At 45.3% G+C, this 21,239-nt stretch overlaps 1 protein-coding gene and 1 pseudogene across 1 annotated transcript; both read right to left on the bottom strand.

Annotated features, from left to right (window-relative positions):
• Nucleotides 1-462: 462 nt before the first annotated feature.
• On the bottom strand, nucleotides 463-20,323 carry LOC146646197 (kinesin-like protein KIF1B; annotated as a pseudogene).
• Nucleotides 15,430-17,203, bottom strand: LOC146646198 (leucine-rich repeat-containing protein 31-like). The gene is made up of 4 exons (XM_085391276.1): nucleotides 17,102-17,203; nucleotides 16,612-16,776; nucleotides 16,326-16,481; nucleotides 15,430-16,052 (listed from the first exon to the last, which is right to left on the bottom strand). The coding sequence occupies exons 1-4, from the start codon at nucleotides 17,154-17,156 to the stop codon at nucleotides 15,595-15,597; spliced, it is 834 nt and encodes a 277-aa protein (XP_085247402.1). The 5' UTR covers nucleotides 17,157-17,203; the 3' UTR covers nucleotides 15,430-15,594.
• Nucleotides 20,324-21,239: the final 916 nt, after the last annotated feature.

The raw sequence follows: 21,239 nt of genomic DNA, 5'->3' as shown, positions 1-21,239 counted from the left end.
GGTTTTGTCGTTTTATTGTATAACAGGTAAAGGAAAGAAAGACACACATGGACTGCTCTCTCTAAAAAGGACATAAAGTATGATTTAAGTAACTCAAAATGATACATGAACTCAGGAGACTCAAAGAGAAACTCACCTCAGCTGCCGCCCCATGTGGGAGTGAAGAAAGAGTGAGGGGTAGGTGAGTGCAGTCCTTATATAACGAGTGACAGGTGAGTGCAATTAAGGCCAAGAACCACACCCAATCAAAGGTGAGGAAAAGAAACAAGGTGCATCTGGTGAAGTGAATGTGCTAGAAGGTGAGCCTTTACAACAGCCGCCCCCATATTTCTACTGAGAAATATGTTCAAAGGATTAAAGATGCTCTTTTTCACAAAGCGGGGGCAGAGGAATCAGACATGCTACAGGTCTAATATAGGTTCAGGGGGTCGACCTAGAGGTCGACAATGCAGGCCAGACAGTTCAGGGGGCCGACCATGTAGCCAGCGGTGGCGGCAAAGCAGGTCCAAATGCCAACCACGTGGGATGCAGCGGCAGGCCCAGACCTGCAGACCGTTGGGCAGTTTTGCAGGTGCTGGGGGCAATGTACGGGGCTTGGCAGAGGCAGGACCAGGTGATGCAGGAGCAGGCAGCGCCCTGACCACTGGCGGAATGGCAGCCACAGGCGGTGGAACTGGTGATAGTGGCACTGCCGGTGACGACATAGGTACTGCTGATGGTAGAGTATGAGGTGGGTATGATCAGAGCCTATGAGCAGTAGTGGAGCTGCTTTGTTAGTAAAGGTTAATGGGATACCTTGAAGATGCTTGTATCTCCGTTGAAGAGAGGATACGGGGTAGGTGTGGTCTGAAAGTGCTAAGTGACTTGTAGCGAAGGCATTATTAATTGTGTATGTTTTCTCTGGATGTGCGATGGGAGAAATCTGGAAACTTACAGAAGAACCTTTAATAGTTTCAACTTCTTGATGGACAGTTCTGAGTGATAATTTTTCAGCTTTCCCAGTTAGTTGGAGATGCTTAGCTGCAGATGTCAGAAGCATGGTACGTTGGGAGCCATCATCAAGTATTGCATATGTTTCCAGGGTTCTTTTGCCATTACGCAGGAGCACTTTCACAACCTTTAAAAGGACACTAGGGCGATCGCTAGGTCTATCAAAGTACAGTGTCCTCACTACAGGATTAGTTTCAGTTCTAGGTCTCTGATTCACCTCACATAGGATCTGTAGATGTCTATCCATGCAGGTGGCACATGCTTTCCTCAGATCACACTTCGCAGCCTGATGAGTTCTAGCACAACGCCAGCACCGTTTGTTTCTCTTTATCCAGTTTATTTTCTCATCCTTTGTCTTGTTAATGAACTCAGGGCACTTGCTAATGTGGTGTTCAGGTGAGCAGCAATATGCACATCTAGCCTTAGTCATTATGATGGGTTGTGCTGCCTGTACAGGATCGGATGCATTTGTCCCATGTAATATTGTTGTGAGTGGAGAGGTGTACTTATGGGCAGGTCGTGGCTGGTTAAAGGATGAAACAGGACTGTCCTTTCTTGGTTGACACTTGCACTCTATTTGCAACCAGGATGAGAACAAAGGTAAGTCATACATCATATCTCCTTGTTCCCTGTAAATGTGCCGTTTGAAGCGACCGGAATGCTCTGCGGGCAACTTTTCTAACAAGCGATCGACATGGGAGCCACAATCTAGTTCTGCACGTCCTTGTTCTCCCATAGTGCTAAGCAACCCAACTAAAGCCTGTACTCGAAGAGCAAAATTATCAAGGCTCTGACCATCACCTGCTCTGATAGGAGGCAGTTCCAGTATATTCTTTAGCTCTTTCAATGCCAGCTGTCTTGGTTGCCCATAACGCTCATCAAGGGCTTTGATGGCTTGAGTGTATGGGTCAGGAGCGTAGGAAAAGGCAAGAGCTAATCGTTTAGCTTGGTCTACTTTCAGATGATCGAGGAGGACATGATATTTAAAGTGCTCCGTCTCATGAGGGTCAAGCAGGTTAGTAAGGGCCATTCGTAACAGCCTATACTGGATTTCATCTTCTCTGGTAAGGTCTGGGAAAGAAGGACCCTCAAGCTTATACACATGTGTTCTAGTGCTAACAGGGTGACTAGAACTAGCAGTAATGGGTACTGAAGGGTTTTGTGCATGCAAACCATCAGATGTAGCTGGTTGCTGCTTTACAGGAGGGTGCTGCCTTGGTTCCGGAATGCAGACGAGAGGTTGAGCGGGGTCTTCATCTAGAGGAACAGCAGGTTGAACACATGAAATCTGGTGGGGACCTTGCAGTGGCGTGGCCAGGAAATTAAAAGGAGTCTCATCTGGTGTCGGAAAAACTGGTCTAGGCAAACCACTTGAAGGAACTGCAGCATCTAATATTGTTGAATTAGGGAAAGGAGGGCTAGCAGCCAGAACTGCACCAGAGTGACGGCTAACCTGGGGGGGCTGAGAGGGTGATTGACATGTTGCTGGATCAATCACTGGGAACTGCTCATGTTGCTGATGTGTTTGGGGAATGGCTTGTAAACCGCAAACAGAGGATTTGCTTTCATCAGAGACAGTGTGAATTGAAGATCTGGAGGAACTGCGAGAATGGGGAGGAGATAACTGAATCATGAATTGCCTAATCTCCCTCTAGTAAAGCGCTATATAAATACAGGCCATTTACCCTCATTGTCATCAGGAGTTCCCTCATCACCTCATCTTGATTGGTGGGTAAAGGAGCAGGGGATGTCTCTGGTTGTCTTTCTGACTCTCCGACAGGATCCTGCAGCCCATGTGTGTCTTTGTCACTATGTTGGCATTCTGTTTGACTCTCTGTCTCACATGTAGCTCTTCTAGCTCCAGGGTACTGAACGTCATACTGCTGCAGGTAGGCAGGAGGTCGACTATCACGACCGGAACGTCTCAAATCTTCAGTCAATGGCTGCTGTGAATCCATGACGCTAACGCTACTCCGGCTCGGAGGACCATGTTTTGGAGGAAGGAAGGCCAAGAACCACACCCAATCAAAGGTGAGGAAAAGAAACAAGGTGCATCTGGTGAAGTGAATGTGCTAGAAGGTGAGCCTTTACAACAAGTATGAGAAATGTTTTTTATGATGAATTTGTTCATACTTTTAGCTACATTTTTTATCCATAAATGTAAGTTTACTAACAAAACACCATATTTCTGTCATTATTTTAAGGATGTGGAAATGTACATACAATCAATATCAGACTCCACCAACACAAAGGCTCTCAAAACAATACATGTATGTGTATTCTTATAATTGTTACCTTTTTCTTTTACTCTTGGCTTTTTGTGTTCATGTTCTGTTGTTTTGTATACTTCATCTGTTCGTATGTTGTATACTCATTGTTTATTAAATAAAGTTTAAAAAAAGAAAGAAAAAGAAACTTAAAAAGGTTACCTCTAGCGGCAACATGAGGTATCAACCCAAAAATGGCTCCTACAAAAATAATGTCTTCTTTCAACTGGGATTAAGATTGTCTCATTTCCAGCAGGTGGCACCACAGTCCTATAACCCTCATAGAAAGTCCTTGTATCCTATTATTATAGATGGTAGATTTATAAATGGCCTGTATTTGTATCGCGCTTTTATAAAAACAATGAATGAATTTCCTGCTGCACTTAAGATAATATAAAGATATAGAATCAATAGCAGCCAATCCTAAATGGGCCTGAAAAATAAAAATATGTTAAAGACACAAGTGATCAAAGTAGAAGTACCCATCACATAATATAATAAGAATAGAAGAATTGGCCTGCTATTTACAGCAACATACTGCTGTGATGGTTTTATTAATAGCATGAAACCAAACAGTAAAACCCAGAGATAGTGCTGCTTAATACTGAATAGAAATTAGACTGGAAGAACTGGAAACAGAAAATAATGTGGACGGTGGACAATCCGGTAATAATGTCTCAACTGAACACAACACAACTGATCCCCAAGGATTTACAGTGGAGATCATTTAAAGTTACATTATGCTTACCTTGTGTCTGCTTCTCCACCCAGCTGTTGATGTGGACCCTGGCCTCCTCTGCATTTCCTTTGAAGTCCACAGACTCGAGCTCAGCGTTGTAATGCTTTTTGGTGCCTTTTAAAAATTCCTGGAATTGTGAAAATAAGTCACTCGAAACAGATTCAACAAACTACGGAGACTTCAATCAAGTTCAGTCACTGTGTTAAAACATTTTCAGTCCTTTGGATGCAGTTGAAGCTTGAACTAACCAGTCAGCCTTTGTCTAATAAAAGATTAAAGCAAATAGCTTGTTGGATGCCAATTTAAGTAGCCAGCATAGAAAAATACACAGATTGTGGGTAAGCTGGTTTGTAACGTTTCGGTTCAGATGGCAGCAGTTTTTGCTGACAAATGTAAGTTTTAGTATTTCTAAGTATTAATAAATTAGTGTTTTACTTCTTTATATATTTCTTTATACTATTTGCAAATATTTTAAAAGTTTAATCTGCTGCGATGACTGGAACACAAAGGAGAGAAATGGTGCCTTGTCTCTTGTTATGAACTGTAAATAGCTAAGTGCTTAGAGCAGCTGGTCCTAGCACACTTCAAATCCTGTCTCCCCCCCACCCTGGACCCCCACCAATTTGCATACCGCCAGAACAGGAGCACAGAGGATGCAGTCTCCATCGCACTGCACTCTGTCCTCTCACACCTGGACAACAACAACACCTACGCCAGAATGCTGTTTATAGACTTCAGTTCAGCATTCAATACAATCCACCCCTCACAACTCATCAGGAAACTGACAGACCTGGGCATCAGTTCCCTCATCTGCAAATGGTTACTGGACTTCCTGACCAACCGCCCCCAACATGTCCGGCTGGATAACCACTGCTCATCTACCATCACAATGAACACCGGTGTACCACAAGGCTGTGTGATGAGCCCTTTCCTCTACTCCCTCTTCACCCACGACTGCAGACCTGCTGATGGTTCCAACACCATCATTAAGTTTGCAGATGACACCACGGTGATTGGCCTCATCAGTGACAACGATGAGGCCGCCTACAGGGAGGAGGTGGATCGTCTGGCTGAGTGGTGCGACACAAACAACCTGCTGCTTAACACCGAGAAGACCAAGGAGCTCATCGTGGACTACAGGAGGAATGCTGACCCACATCCACCCATCCACATTAAGGGGACGGCTGTGGAGCGTGTGAGCAGCTTCAAGTTCCTGGGAGTCCACATCTCCGAGGATCTCACCTGGACGACCAACTGCTCCAAGCTGGTCAAGAAGGCTCACCAGCGCCTCTTCTTCTTGAGGACTCTGAGGAAGAACCACCTGTCCTCAGACATCCTGGTGAACTTCTATCGCTGCACCATCGAGAGCATCCTGACCAACTGTATAACAGTCTGGTACGGGAACTGCTCTGCCTCGGACCGGAAGGCGTTGCAGAGGGTCGTGAAAACTGCCCAGCGCATCGCCGGAGCACCACTTCCTGCCATAAAGGACATCTACAGGAAGCGGTGTCTGAAAAGGGCTGGGAAAATCATCAAAGACCCCAGTCACCCATCACATGGACTCTTCACCCTCCTGCCCTCTGGGAGGCGCCACAGGAGCCTCCGGACTAAGACCACCAGGTACCGGAACAGCTTCTTCCCCACAGCTGTCAGACTCCTGAACTCTGCCTCCTGACATCTGACCCACGTTAAACTCATGCACTGAACATACACACCCCCACAATGGACAACTGTACCCTCAAACACACAATAATAACATGGAGTGAACCACCACTCACAACCACTAGCACTTTATATAGCCTCTGTAGAAATTATCTACACCCTCACTTATCTTAACTGCACTACTGTATAGCTCTGTGTAAATAATCATTCTGTACATTCAATAATCTTTAATCCTACAACTGTTTACAACTTGCATAGTTGCCGGGGATTCCCATGATGCATTGAGTTTTTCCTTTCCAGTCACCTTTCTCACTCACTATGTATTAATAGACGTCTCTGCATTGAATCATATCTGTTATTAACCTCTGTCTCTCTTCCACAGCATGTCTTTATCCCATCTTCCTTCTCTCACCCCAACCGGTCGCAGCAGATGGCCGCCCCTCCCTGAGCCTGGTTCTGCTGGAGGTTTCTTCCTGTTAAAGGGGAGTTTTTACTTCCCACTGTCGCCAAAGTGCTTGCTCATAGGGGGTCATATGATTGTTGGGTTTTTCTCTGTATCTATGAAGCGCCTTGAGGTGACTTTTGTTGTGATTTGGCGCTATATAAATAAAATTGAATTGAATTGAATTATCTGGGGAAGAAGCAGAGTTGGTTTGTTTCCAGCTGAAATCATCCAGGCTCAGGAATTTGAATCGATCCACATCATTTCTGCTTGAACTAGAGAACATGAGTGTCGACTTACATTTGGTCTGTGAGACACATGTCATAGTGACAGTATTTGGGTTAATATGGCATTACTCACCCTGGTCGCATTTCTTCAATATCAGGCACCAAGTTCAGGAACTCGTTCTTTGCAGCCCGCGCAAGGTAGGAGGTCTCCAGAGTGGGAACCATCGGGAAGTTTTCACAGTCTGAGCAGGAGGGACTGGAGGCACGTGAGCTGTTCTCAGGGGTCCTTTAACACAAATCACACCAAGTTAGAATCAAATAGATAACCTGTCAATAACCGTTTGCAGATCGAGGTCAATGTTCCTAAAAATATGTTTACTTCTGGTCCATGGAGCCACAGTGGGAGTCCGACAGAGAGGGGCAGGTAGAGGAAGGGGTGAGGGTGGCACTGCTGAAGCTCGTCACGGATGGATCACGTCCGATCGGTGAGATGAGAGAAAGCTGAAGTGAAACAACAGCAGGATGAGGTAGACGTCAATATAGGAACTCCCTGATGTGACACAGAAAGGCTATTTTTTTATTTCTTTGTATTATTTCTCACCTTGCAGTCACTGATGCTGTTCACCAGCTGCTTGTATTCAGTATTGAAGGTGTGTGTCAGAAGGCGCAGGCACTACAACACAACAGGAACAAGACCGATCAGCTCCGAGCAGAGAAGGAAGAAGGCAGCAACAAGAACGCCCACTAAGCCCACGTTTTTCTCACCTTGGTGGCCAGCTCCTTCTCACGCTTTCAAAGGTGGTGCTGGAGATCTGCGAGGAGACGGAGGTGGACGTGGACAGAGTGCTGGAGCTCACGCTGGGGGACAGAGACTCACTCAGGGACTTGGTGGTGGGAGCTGTTCCCACGGGAGCCGCCTCTCCCAGAAGGTGACGGGTCTTTTCCACCTGGACGAAAGATGGGGGCGAATGTGAGGTGGGGAGAAGAGGGGAGGTTAGTCATGTAAAGTCTGTACTCTAAGAAAAAACTTTTTAGAATAGCACTTTGGTCTTTGAGCTGAAAAGTCATTTTTCCCTCTACGATATTAAACAGATTTATTTCTTTATGAATCTTTTAAGGCCCCACCTCCTGCAGCTGCTCCATCTTCTCCAGCTCCCACTGGTGCTCTAGGATGAGGCTATCTCCTCTGGGCCTCCAGCCGGCCAGGTTCTCCTCTCCACGCACATAAGCCACTGATGTGTCCAGCACCTTCCTCCTCCTCCTCTGCATCCCTGCTCAGGACATGAGCCCTCATTAGGATGAAGCTCTCCACAGAATTATGATAAAACAGCTGCCGTTCTTTAAACATGTTTCATGGCCGCTCACCTGGGCTTCCAGTGTCAGACATCTTACACAAGCTCAGCTCGTAGATCCCAGTCACTCGGTTGCTATAATGAAGCAGAAGTTTTGAACAAGGAAACTTTGTAACAGGGCAGATATCTTTGATTGTGAAACAGAGATGGCCACAGTGCAGCAGCCCAGATTTACCAGTCAGGAGTTTTGGAGTATCCAGTCCCAAAGAGGTTCTTGAGAGAACGGGGTGGGGAAATCTTGGCGTTTCGGGAGTAAAAGACCGTGCACATGTCTTTGGTGATAATGGCAGGCTGGATGCAATGGTCCAGCTGCAGAGAGGAGATAAAGGGTGTGTGTTAGACACGATGACATCAAGAGACTTAAAAACACGTACAAACAGGTACAACACGGCGGAGCAGCGGCTGACCTCCAGATACGCAGATAAGGTCATGTAGATCTTCTCTCCGTAGGGAGTGACGCGGTTGAGCAGGAGGGAACCTTTTAAGGGTGTTTTTATTTGTGCTCCCTGGCCTGGAAATAAACGGTTTCCGATCAGACCTGCTTCATCTTTGTGCCCTTGGTATCTGACTCGCTTGCTCCCCCATGCATTTTAAAAGAATCCTTCTCTTCAGCATGAAGTTCTGGCTCAGCTTTAGTGTCTGCGTTACATGTACACAAAGACAGAAACATTCAATGATAAAAACACACAGTGGAATAAAATTGTAAGACGTCATCAGTTGATGCAGTTTAAGGACACTTGTTGTTCTGTGCAGTCTCACCTGGAGCTCACGCTTCTAGTTCATGCCATCATGACCAAAGATTCTTCAATTAATAGTTTAAAGATGTCCATGAATGCGCTGCTAACTGCTCTTCACCCTGATAAAAATCAACATGCATTTAGAATAAGAAACACTTTTACAAAACCAAAAGCTTCACTGTACTTAGTGATTTATACGTCTACAAAACAGGTTCAGTTTGTAACTGAGAGAGCGGCTCAGTGGTGCTGAATTATATTTCCAATAGAAACACAATTTCATATGTTGTAGTAACAACACACTGCCACAAGATGGCAGCCTAGGCCTACTTTACCATGCTGTTCCAGTACAAAAGAAAAAGTGACAGAGCCTTGAAAGAGTGACAGAGACACTTTTTATGAACTCATCTGTAATGTGTCACCTTTTCTGTAGGATGAAGAAGTGCTTCCCTTCTTTTAAAGTAAATACAGGCTTACAAAGATCCTCTAAACATGTTTCTGAAATAATCCTAAACACAATCATTAAATCAAAAATGCAAGAAACTATTTATTTAATCACTCTTCTGAACTTAATTCCTTAACTTAGTAAAAATAAAATAAAATAGACAAGAACTTTTCTGCTGTCTCACCTCTGTCAGTTTTCATGCTGTTGCAAGAACAGGTGGAGGTGCAGGTGGAACTTTGACTTCAGTGTGGTTTGTATGTGCAGGCAGGAGTGTGACATCTCAGGACAGCAGAGGGTTGTCGAGCACGGTGACTCCTGCTGCGACGCCCCCGTCTGACTGTCCTGAGCTCTTGGTCCTCAGCAGACGGCCCACACACTCATTCATCACCATGTCTTTACCCTGCCTGTAAGAAAGCAAAGAAAAGGCTAACATTAGAAACAGCCACCAACCAATCCCTTTTACTCCACCACCCAAAAACCAGTGAGAAACACTAGCTAGTATTAACTTGGAATCAAAGTGCACTAATCCCCAGGCTCCCAGCATAACATACAGTCCAACACAAACTCCACAAACTGTCTTGCTTCAGCTGACTTTCCTTCACCTTCTCTCCAGACAATCTGTTGTGCTCTTTTCAGCACAAAGCCACACTCCTGCTCACTGATCCTCACCTCTTTTTAACCTAGTCTCAGCAACTTTGTCCCATAGCTTGCACATCCTTTCCACCTCCATCTTTCTTCCCAGCCAACTGATACATACCTTTTCTCCTTCCTTAAAAGCCAGCCTAAGAAATACGAGTTCATAAACGCCACAGAGAAATAAATCAGAGGAATAAAATGCAAATGATATTGCTTACACTGAACAGCAACACCCAGGTGAGGATTATCTAATGCCAAATTTTCCAAACAATGAACAAACCGTGCCCTTTTTCTCACCATGTCTAGAGTGTAGAGGTCAGCCAATGTCGCTCGGATCTGCTGCACAGCTTGAGGCTGGTCTGGGAAGAATCTGTCCAGGACTCCAGGTCTGGGGAGCACTTGCTGAACCTTCTTGGTACCAGCCAGGTGAGCGCTGATATCTGGACACAAAGCCATAGAAAAAAAAAAGAAAAAAAATGCATCTATTAATCACCTGGATCACCTGTTGAGAAAGAAAAAAGAAAACAAGCAGAAGAGAACAAGAGTAATAGAATAAACAACATCACAATGATATATGGGAATATGACAGTAAATACTAAATATTAAACATTATTGTGCAGCACATAAGATCAACAGAACACAGTGTGCTTTGAGGTAGGAGCCAAAAAGGGTGTAGTTTGTGTGTGTGAGCACCTGTGAGCATGGACGCGCTTGTTTTTTAAAAAGGTTCCTTCATGTAATAATCTGCTAGAGGGTGTGGGGGGGCCACAGCCCCGTCCTCCAGGGCATGAAGCAGGTATGGAGGAGATCAAAACTCCAGACATCCAGAGGCCCCCAGAACACAACAGACCAAGAAAGACCAACAGAGGGGCAGCCGCACCACTGTCCCAGAAAGAGCTGAGGAGAGTCCCAGATGAGGGCTCACTCAGCAGCCGCGGAGCAGAAGCCAGGGGGAGTTGCAGTGACGCGCCCGTGAGCTCCGCCGGCAGCCAGCCGTGCCTGAGTGACCGAGCCCCAGGCCGAGAGGCCGGGGGCACCCCCACCTCCGAAGTGGCCCGAGTGAGCCCCAGGCTCCAGGCCCCGATAAGCGGCCGCCAAGGAGTGAGCCGGTGTGTACCTGGACGCGCATCCCCGGACACAAAGAACCACCAACGCACCGATGTCTGAGGGAGTCCGCCACTGGCAGGGGAAGTGGTGGTAGGGGGAGATAGGCCTCCAAACCTTGGAGGGCCTGAGATGTCCCCAGAGAGGTGGCGTCTGATACCCAACCTGACATATAGACACAGACATACAGGCACACACAGACACAAACATCCATTCCCACCCTCATGCTCTCATATGCACCTACTCCACACTCAACCAACGTGGAGACAGACATAAAGAGACGCTGTACACACGATCACACTCCCCAAGCGTACTCTACAAACCGGGTCTAGGTACCGTTGCCCCTGGAGGGGGAACTGCACCCAGACCCAGGTGGTATTACCCTTTTCCCTGCGGTGGGGAGAGGCAGACCACCCCAACTCCGCAGCAGCAGGGAGGCCCCACACTCCAGACCGCAGTCGGACGGCCAACTCCTCCTCCTAGCCCCCCTGCTCCAGCAGGCCGCAGAGAATGGGGGTGAGAGAAGACTCCAAACCTCCCTCAACCCGCTCATTGTAGTGTTGATGCATGTGTGTTCTAAGGTGCATTTAAAACCCAGGAGGGCATGGAGCTACCTGCCAGAGAGCAGCAGGTAAGCGCATAGTCCCTCCTGATAGCCCTCAATGTCTACGTGTATTTAAAATTGAGAGGTGGGCAACGACACCAGGGGTGGGGTGTACATGTATCGTGTATCCATGTATCCATGTATCGTGCCCACCCCCAAGATCCTATATGTATGTGTAATGAGAGTGTGAGTAATGTGAATGTCTAAGTTGTGGGATAAAATTGAGGCAGAGGCAGCCAGAAGGGGACAGAGGGGGGGTAGCCTCCTCTGCACCCTGGTGACACCCCCATACTCCGCGCCCCGCCAGGGAAAGGGGGCCCAGGCCCATCCAGACCGGGGCCCAGTGCAGCAGCGCCTCCCGGCCCCACAGAGCCCGGGACAGTCCACCCAACCCCACCACAGAGAAAACTGCACCCACCCCACCATCCACTCATCTTCCAGACTACATAAGACAATAGACGCCCAGGCTGAGATCTTCCTCCACCTCTCCTGTATCTCCCCCTCCTGCAGAGAGAGTTCCTGAAGAGCGGAAAGCTCCAGAGAGTTGCAGCATGGCCTGGAGGTGTCACTATCACAATCTGCGGGGAGTATGATCATTTGTTATGAAAAAAGAAGACCCAAATGCAGACTCACAGGCTGGCAAGGATAAACTAAAGGCAGCCTGTTTATTTTGGACGGAGAGAATGATATGAAATATCTGACAGGGAACTGAGAAACTCAGAAACCTATACTGGGGGATAACACTAGGAAACATGACCAGTGAAGCTGGGTGACGAAAGGAGAAGATTAAACAATAAACACACAGGACGGTTATTAGGGAAGAGGAGACGGCAGGGACAAATCAGGAGTAACGAGACAGTTACAGCAAAACTCAACATAACCAACAAAATAAAATAGGAAGCACGTGTTTTGATCGCTGGCTCCAGTCTGCATGCTGAAGCTTCCTTTGGTTACAAGATACAGAACCAACGTTAGTGTGAATGAGACTATGAGAATGTTATATAGCATTTGCTCCACTTTGAATTCAGTTTGAAGAAGTAAAGAGACAAACAAACTTAAAAGAGACCATAGGATTAAAAAAAACACAGACACCGCAAAAGGACGAAACACGGGCAAGAAGCAAAGTAAACAGAAAAGGAAGCAAGGAAATAGAAAGATAAGATCCACATGAATAGAATAGACAAAATATGAGTGCTTCAAGCAAACTGTGCAGGAATAAAATATAAATAGCAAACAGCAGAAATAAATAACAAATGGGGGAAAATATGTAGGATGAACAGGAACAAAGACACTGGAGAACAAAGTGGTGAGGGTTACTCAGACCACCATTAACTGATTAAATACATGGGAACTGGCAAAGTGAGACGCGGTCACAGAGAGTGACAAGGTACAAGGCGCACAAAAAGAGGGACTGGCAAAATTAGACGTCTATCAGAAGTACAGAATACAGAGACAGACAGGCAGACAGTGAAACAAACATGGAGACAAAACCTGCTACACACAGAGACAACACTAACACGGCCTGAACATGAAAGGAAACAAATTTAGACCAGCAACTAAGAGGAAGCACTAATTTGGAAGGGAAATAATACCAGACATATGGTGCACTCTGAATATCACCAGTCTGTTGCAAAGCTAACAGAGAGACAGACAAGCATTCACACCTACAGCTAATTTAAAGATACCACTTCAGCGTCACAGCTGGGTCCTTCTCTGTGTTATAAACGACACAGAGAAGGCCCCAGCTGTGACGCCACAGTAGTTCATTTGTTGACTGATACATCGATGTAGTCTCTCAGGAACGAGGGCGAAATGCCAACGACCGCCTGTCTGTTTTCAGGGCTGTATTTGAAGCCATGCTCCAATCAGGCAAAGTTTTAAGTGTTGCACATTTCGATGGGTTTCTTTCAGCTGACATAGTTTCCATTTGGGTCATGTGGTGTTAGATACCCCAGCGTGTGGTCATAGGGTGAAGAGCCCGGACGATTAGTGGGATTTTAGGTGTGGTGTAAAAATGACGCTGCAACTTTAAAAACGTTGTTGCTTTAAGGATTAACGTACAACCATACTTGGGCTGAGTTTGACACTGGTTCTCTTCAGTAATTAAAATAGCTTTAACACATGATAAGATCAAATGTCAGCTACACTGTGACAGTCGAGGGGCCACACTCAGATATATTTATTCGCTTGTTCTCTTTGTGTGATAAGAGTTTCCATCTGAATTTAACCCCTGTGTGGGGCTGATCTTTCATTTCATTTTATTTCAAGCTCAGATTCTTTGCCTTTGGCACATTTTCTGTGACGAGACTTCAAACCATTCCCACCGTCCTTATTAATCAACATGGTGAAGTGATTCTTCGCAAGGTGATGGGATAGGAAGAGTTTCAGAAAATGAGGCCTTTTGTCTTTATTGGAGAGGTCAGTGCAGACAGGACGGATGGGGGGAAGGCGAGGGGGGAATGACACACAGGAAACGGTGTTGGTCAGACCCAAAGACAGGCGTGGGCAGTGAGGACTCTCACCTTCAGACTCACTGTCTAATCAGTCTGACAGTGAGTCTGAAGACAGAGCAACCCAACACACGTTACTATGTTCATCATCATCATCATTGTTTATTTATATAGCACTTTAAAAACACACAAGGCTGACCAAACTGCTGAACAATAGAAACATAATAGATACCATAAGAATAATAAATACGATACAATAATAAACATAGCGAAAAACAATAAAATACAAGTCAGTCAACCACTGAGTCAAAAGCCAGTGAATAAAAATGCTTTTTCAATCTGGATTTAAAAACCAGCACTGATGTCGATTGCCTAATGTGAAGAGGAAGATTATTCCAAAGCTTAGGAGCCACGATAGAGAACGCTCGGTCTCCTCTCAGTTTCAGCCGTGATTTGGGGACTGAGAGCAACAGCTGCTCAGCTGACCGGAGCGAACGAGTGGGGACATAGGGCTTCAGCAGGTGCCAGACCATTTAAAGATTTAAAAACCAATAAAAGAACTTGAAAATGAATCCTAAATTCAATTGGAAGCCAGTGCAGGGAGGCCAAGAGTGATGTTATCACTAAGCAGGACATTAAATCAAATTAATGAGACACCAAAACAAGAGCTGGAGCCCAAGACAGCCATGAAGTCACAGTGTACACAAATACACAAGAAACACAGAAACCAGCTGGGTGGATGTGGCTCGGGAACCTTCTGTTACCTTGAACGTCGGTGTTTTGAACGCTGGCTGCTCCAGTCTGCTTGTATTTGTCCAAGATTTCCCCTCATATCTTGGTTATGGTTATTTTTTCTTTTATTAAACTGATCACACTCCTGTTCATGAATAGAAAAAAACCCCATCAGTGTATTTTCACTTAAACAAGCAGCTGTTTTTTTTGCATTAAAGTTATATAAAAATGTAACAGTGCAAATTCCTCGCTGACAGTTTAACCAAAAGGCATTTCCAGTGGAAAGTAGCCGACATATCCTCAGCATAACCATGTATAATATCCACAAAACCTGAGAAGGTTGGAGAGAAGGTAGGCGAACTCTGCTGGGATCTGCGTTTAACAAAGTGTCTAAAGACGAAACAAAGAAATCTTTCTGTAAATGTTCAGATGCACAGACTGGACTGAAAAAGAGTGAAAAAGCAGCTAACGTCCAAAAATAAGAAAACTTTGAAAGAACTCCAAAAAAACCTGGAGAACTTTTGCTCAAAAAACAGTTTTGTTTTTTTTAAATTACAAGGCAATCTGACAAAATGTCATCAAATGAGACTCAAGACTTCTGCAGGTCTCTGCCATGACTCAATTTTTTTTTCTTAACGGCAGAAACAATTGTTCCTTTTTTACTTTGTTTCTATTTTCTCTTCTTGTTTTTATCTGTTGAACAACAAACAACATTCATGCTGATTCACATAATATCCTGTCTCTAATCTCTGGGATTTCCTCGTAGCTCTTTGATGCAAAGAACATCCATCAAACGCTCCAGCTTGTGCTCAACATCATCGTGAACGGTGAAGGTACTCTGACGAGAAAATACTCAGTCGACCTTTTGGTTGATTTGTTAAAGAACCCCAAAATAGCTGATTACCTAACAAGGTATGCAGATAATTCACAGCTCTTTTCCTGAATAGCTGCTTTAAAACTCTGCTGAAAGCCTTTGTCCATTTCCAGGTATCCCCACTTCTCGGCATGTGTGTCTCAAGTGTTAGGACTGCTGCATTGGAAAGACCCAGACCCTGCAGCCAAGGTGAGAGACGACAAATATGATAACCCACACCAGCTGTGCTTAACTCTGTAAGTTCCCAGTATTCCCTGAAACCATCACGTGTGACACAGTTTACATCAGACGTGATGCAGCTGACGTCAACACTGACCTTCTTGTGGTAACAGAGACTTAAAAAAATAATAATAAAGCAACAAAGTGGGTCGCTCTTTGACAGTAAATTCCAGTGCGGTCCGCTCCAATCTCCTCAGGCGGACTCTCTTCTAGGCTCTCCTGACTGTTCCCTTTACATGTTGATGATGTGTCTTGTAAATCTGGATCCCTTTCCAGCAGGACGCTCCTCTTTTTCAGACAGTACCTCAGCTGCTCTCTCTCCTGACAGTCAGCTGTCCACCTCTGCATGGCCAGTCGAGCCAGCGCCGGCATTTGAGGCAGAGCTCGGAGCAGAGCGGGCAGCCAGGCTGAGCACGGAGCAGAGGTTGAAGGTCGCAAACTGACATCCACGTCTTCCAGAGAGCCCAGACCTCCTGCTGCAAACAGACTGCACCAACCGTTGTCTCCCACCAAGCTGTTGTAGGACAGATCCAGTGCACGGAGTGAGGAGAGACAGCCCCGTCTGCACACGGCAGCTGCACAGAGGAAGAGGACCCATTGATAACTGATCACTTTATGCCTGTTCACTTTACTGTTTTGTTCACAATGTTTCTGATGGAGACAAAAATAACACCGAATACTTTCATTGTTTTGTTTTATACGACAGCTACAGATGCTGGCAGCATGAAATAAATGAAAGAAATATCAATTTCCTTCAGGCTTTACTTGTCTTAATATACATTTATGCAGCCTAATGATCCACTACAGACCAAAAAAGAAAAAGTATAATGTCATTGTGTGTTAGTTACCCAGATGTTGCATGTCATGAGTGGTGAGCTCGCAGCTGCAAAGACGGAGCTCGCTGACGACTGATGGCTGCAGAGCATCCAGCAGGAGCGCCAAGTGACCGCCAACCACTTTACACCAGGAAATATCCACCGTGCGCAGATAGGACACCGCCAGGGCTGATGCATAAACACAAAGTTTTCACCATTTCAGGCTAGAGGGTGGAAGAGGTATTCAGGGAGAATGACTTGAAGGAAAACTTCTATAAATAAACAAGTGTGTGTGTGTGTGTGTGTGTGTGTGTGTTACCCAGAGCAGTGAAGGACTCGTTGCTCATGTAGCAGCTGTTGAATGGCAGCCTCCTCATTTGTGTCGCAGGGAGGACGGAGACCAGCAGGTGGACCACACCTCCCACTTCCTTATTGGATGACACATCAAGCTCGGTCAGTGCAGTGAGAGAGGGCAGCACCTGGACTGAAAAACAACGAGTCACATGTCTGCTGCAGCGAGCATGCGATTAGTGTCCGGCGTGTGAGATTGGTAGCAACTGACTCAGAGCCTCTAGATCATCTCGCGTGAGGCAACACAGGTGGAGGTCGAGTCTCTCCAGGTGTGTGACGTGAGCCAGGTGAAAGGTGAGGCGGCTCAGTCCACCAGCTAGAAGCAGCTTTACAGTATATTAATCAGAACAATGCTGCTCTCTAATGTATCTTGGTAAAGTGCAGAAAAATCTAATGTTTTATATGATACAGTGTGATTTCAGTAACATATCATAATGGAGGCTTCAGCAAGTACTTACGAAGGAAATCTTTCCTCTGCTCTTCAGTTAGTTCATCAAATACCTCCCAAAACATCTGTATGGTGGGGTGGCGGTCATGATATCTCCAACCATAACTTGTGTTCTGAAAACAGTGAAAATGACTGTTATAATCATAGAGTTTGTAAGGTCAGGCATACACTATGTTGCCAAAAGTATTCCCTAACACATCCAAATCATTCAATTAATGTGTTCCAATCACTTCCATGGACACAGGTGTATTAAATCAAGCACCTAGGCATGCAGACTACTTCTACAAACATGTGTGAAAGGACGAGTCGCTCTCAGGAACTGAATGAATTCCAGCATGGTAATGTGATAGGATGCACCAGTGCAACAAGTCCAGTCATGAAATTTCCTCGCTATTAAATATTCCATAGTCAGCTGTTAGTGATATTATAACAAAGTGGAAGTAATTGGAAATGACAGCGAGTCAGCTGATGCTAAGGCTCATAGTGCACTTAAGTCACCAATATCTGCAGTCTGCTGTTGTTACAGATGTCCAAACTTCATTGGTTTCCATGGCTGAGCAGCTGCATCCCAGCCTTACACTGACAAACACAATGCAAAGCGTCAGATGGAGTGATTTAAGCATCTCAACACTGGACTCTAAAGCAGTGGAGATGTGTTTACTGGAGTGACGAATCACACTTCTCTGACTGGCAATCCGATGGATGTGTCAGGGTTTGGTGGTTGCCAGAAGTACTTGTCTGACTGCACTGTGCCAAGTGTAAAGTGTGGGCATGTGTGCACATGGCTGGGCACCAGTGCACAATACAAGGTCCATAAAGACATGGATGAGTGAGTTTGGTGTAGAAGAACTGGACTAGCCTGCACAGAGTCCTGACCTCAACCTGATAGAACATCTTTGGGATGAATTAGAGCAGCAACTGTGAGCCAGGCCTTCTCCTCCAACGTCAGTGTCTGACACCACAAATGCACCTCTGGAAGAATAGTCAAAAAATTCCCATAAACACACCTAAACCTTGTGGAAAGCTTTCCCAGAAGAGTGGAAGCAGTTATAGCTGCGAAGGGTGGGCTGACTATTATATTATACTATCATACAAAAGTCTGGATTAAGACTGAGATGTGACTCAAGTTCATATTTGTGTTAAAGCAGCCGACTGAATGCTTTTGACAGTATGCAGTACACAGTTATTGTGCTACAGGACAGCTGTGAAACTACAGCCTGTGTCTGTTTGGCTGACTGTACCTGTTTGAACTTTTCCCAGTCATGCACGTCCTGGCCGACCAGCACTCCCTGCAGCTCCTCTGGTCGAAACAGCCTCACCAAATCCTGCTCACACACCAGGAAGAAGCCTCGCTTGAACTCCTGGAACAGATTCTCCACTGATGTGTTGAAGGCATGATTCACATAGGCCTCCACAAACTCCTTCCTGTTTAGGAGGGAAAATGTTAAATTAGCAAACATTTCACAGAGACAAAGGTGCTGCAGATGAACCTCACAAACACTTCATGTTTTATATTTACCTCATATTAAGACCTACTAAGGACCTGATTGTTTTTAATTATGTCCTGATACATAAAACCTGAGAGCTCACATAACTGCATATGCTCAGAATAGACAGCACACATGGATACAAATTACTGCCTTGCAGCAGCAATCTTCAGACCATCACTATGAGCTCCATACAAGGTTACACTGTTCCTGTTATTAACAGCAGGGGGCACTATCAGCCACAGACTGGGAGCCAGATATGCTCTGCTGGTGCCTCATTGTTACAGAGGAAAGACTCTATAGTGAGAAACAGCTGAGGGGGAAACACTGATCTGGAAACGTCTGAGTGTTACAGAGGATATACATAGCACTGTGGTTCAGTGTCACACAATCACAAACAAATACAGCAAAGTACTAAAAAGGGTGTTGCCTCCAAAGATTGCTTTTACTGGTTTGGAGCTTAGGAGGCTTAATAACAACAGGCATGAATGAAGACAGATCAGAACAGCTGTTTGATCACAGCATCCAGTACCAACACAATCATCCACACTCAAGAGCCTGTTGGCTTCAGAGTCAGCAGCTGAATGTCTAAAATATCAAATGTCATTTTTGGTCCATCAGCTACAGCATGAACTGCTTAAAGTGAGAAGCAGCCTGAAGCCCGACAGATTCATCTTTCCAGACTGAAAATATCTCAGAGTGAACCGAGTGGTGCGTTTTCAGGGTGATCTCACAAAGTCAAATCCCTTTAATGATGTTCTGTCCTGTCTTCCTCTATCAAAAGCACACAAACACTATAAAACATTGTTTCGGTGCTTTGGGGTTTTGTTTTCTACACAGAGGTATAGCACGACTAGACCCTAAAGGCAGGCTGCTCACCTACAACCAGCTCACGAACATCTTTCCAATGGAGCTCGCTGCCTTTCTTGTGGATGAGGGTCACTGTGATCCTCCGCTGGATCCCCTGCAGCAAACATAACAGGAGCTCAGGATCACAGTGAGCACAGCTAGAGCAACATTACGCTTTAAAAGAAGATATTCAACTGTGTACAAAGGAAGCAGTTACCACTGTGTGAGTAATAAGGAAACAACATGTGCACCAATCCTGTACCTGGTGCAGCAGGTAGGTACCATGACAGGGCAGGCCTCCACTGTGATCCACGATGGCTGGGATGTACCTGTGCATGGAGGGAGGAGGTGACACAACATCCCAACTTATAATATTCTTCCTGGAGATCATTTTTATGGTTCCTTTAAAGCTTGTGTGTGAATATAACACTCCAGGTGGATACTCACTCTCCAGTGGGCTCCAGCTCGCTGATCTCAAACCAGACCAGCAGGTCGTACTTGCTGACACACTGACCCAGGTTGGATTTGGTGATGGTGTTCAACTTGGAGGCTGCAACTGGCACACACACACACGCACGCACGCACGCACGCACGCACGCACACACGCACGCACACACACTCAACGTTAACAAGTGGGAATTTTTCTGGATTTAAGAGAAGGTGAATAAAAGTGAGCAGTATTTACTACATGCTTTGGGTGACTAAATGGAGGATGGATAGGTGACATGAAAACACTACTGACCCTTTATACTGAGCCAATAGCTCACACACTTCTATTAAATCTGTCTAAAGAGCCAGTAATCACAGAGGATAGATACTGGAAGCAAACTGAAATGTTAGGAGGAACTAAATCACACATTACAACACCAGTGGCAGCACCCTGCTGTCTCACACATCGGGATCACGGTCCTGTTGAAGCGGGCTAATTGCTAAAGCTCACAGTTGCATTCCTCTATATTCAATATGATGGAAAAAACTATTTTAACAAACAATTAAAAAATGAACAAGTAAAAGATCTACTATAGCCAAAAGAAGACCATTTACAGACTATAGCCCTGTGAACAAGTATTTGCCTCCTTTCTGATTTCCTATCTTATTCCATATTTGTCACACTTACACCTTTCACATCAATACATTTATAACATTAGACAACAATGTCTAATATTCAACGGCAGTTTTCAAGGGCAAAACGCTATCCAAACATACTTGGTCCTATATGAAAAAGTAATCACACAGAAAACCTGATACCTTGTGTGTCACCTCTGACACCAACAACTGCAGCAAGCGTTTGGTGCTAGAGGTCACATTTGGACTCTGGACCTCTGTGGAGTGTGCACATGATCTCATTACTGTCTAAAAATCCAAGGAGTGCTGAATCATTGAAAAAAACACAATAACAGGTGTGTAGCATCGCTAACTAGGTAGCAACAAGCCTCTAACACAGTGTGTGTATGCTAGCGGCTAATCTAGCAAACAAATGAACAGAGTGCTTTTAGCTGTTGCACAAGGATAAGATGATAAACTGTGTGTCTTTTTTATAATGACCTGCTTCAATTTACCTTAATCCAAGGAGTGCTCAGTGTGGGTAAATCTGCCATGAGCAGATAAAGTGGATGAGTGGGACTAGGTAGGTGTGCCGAAAACAGGCAACAAAGCTGACGCTGAAGAGTGTGCTGAGAACATAGTGGCGCCGCCAGCAGGTTTCCGGCTAGCAGGAAGACTTTGGCGCAGTAACACCTCCAACATTGGCAGTCCCATTTTGTGAAAGCCAATAAAAAATAGCTAGGTTTCCATGTGTCATTTGTGTGGAAC

Source organism: Rhamphochromis longiceps, linkage group LG19, assembly GCF_057381845.1.
Source record: "Rhamphochromis longiceps isolate RC_006_pf linkage group LG19, R_longiceps_female_GT1.1, whole genome shotgun sequence".
In the NCBI taxonomy this organism is placed as follows: Eukaryota; Metazoa; Chordata; class Actinopteri; order Cichliformes; family Cichlidae; genus Rhamphochromis; species Rhamphochromis longiceps.
The sequence above is the reverse complement of the archived record's forward strand: the minus strand, read 5'-3'. Positions and strand labels throughout refer to the sequence as shown.

What these genes read in the sequence shown, in the direction of transcription:
- LOC146646198 (XM_085391276.1), bottom strand. Translation starts at nt 17,156, where the DNA reads ATGTTTTGGGAGGTATTTGATGAACTAACTGAAGAGCAGAGGAAAGAT. An exon ending in GCAGAGGAAAGATTTCCTTC is followed by an intron (nt 16,777 to 17,101) that starts GTAAGTACTTGC and finishes GTTGTTTTTCAG; the next exon opens with TCCAGGTGCTGCCCTCTCTC. An exon ending in TCATGACATGCAACATCTGG is followed by an intron (nt 16,053 to 16,325) that starts GTAACTAACACA and finishes TCCTCTGTGCAG; the next exon opens with CTGCCGTGTGCAGACGGGGC.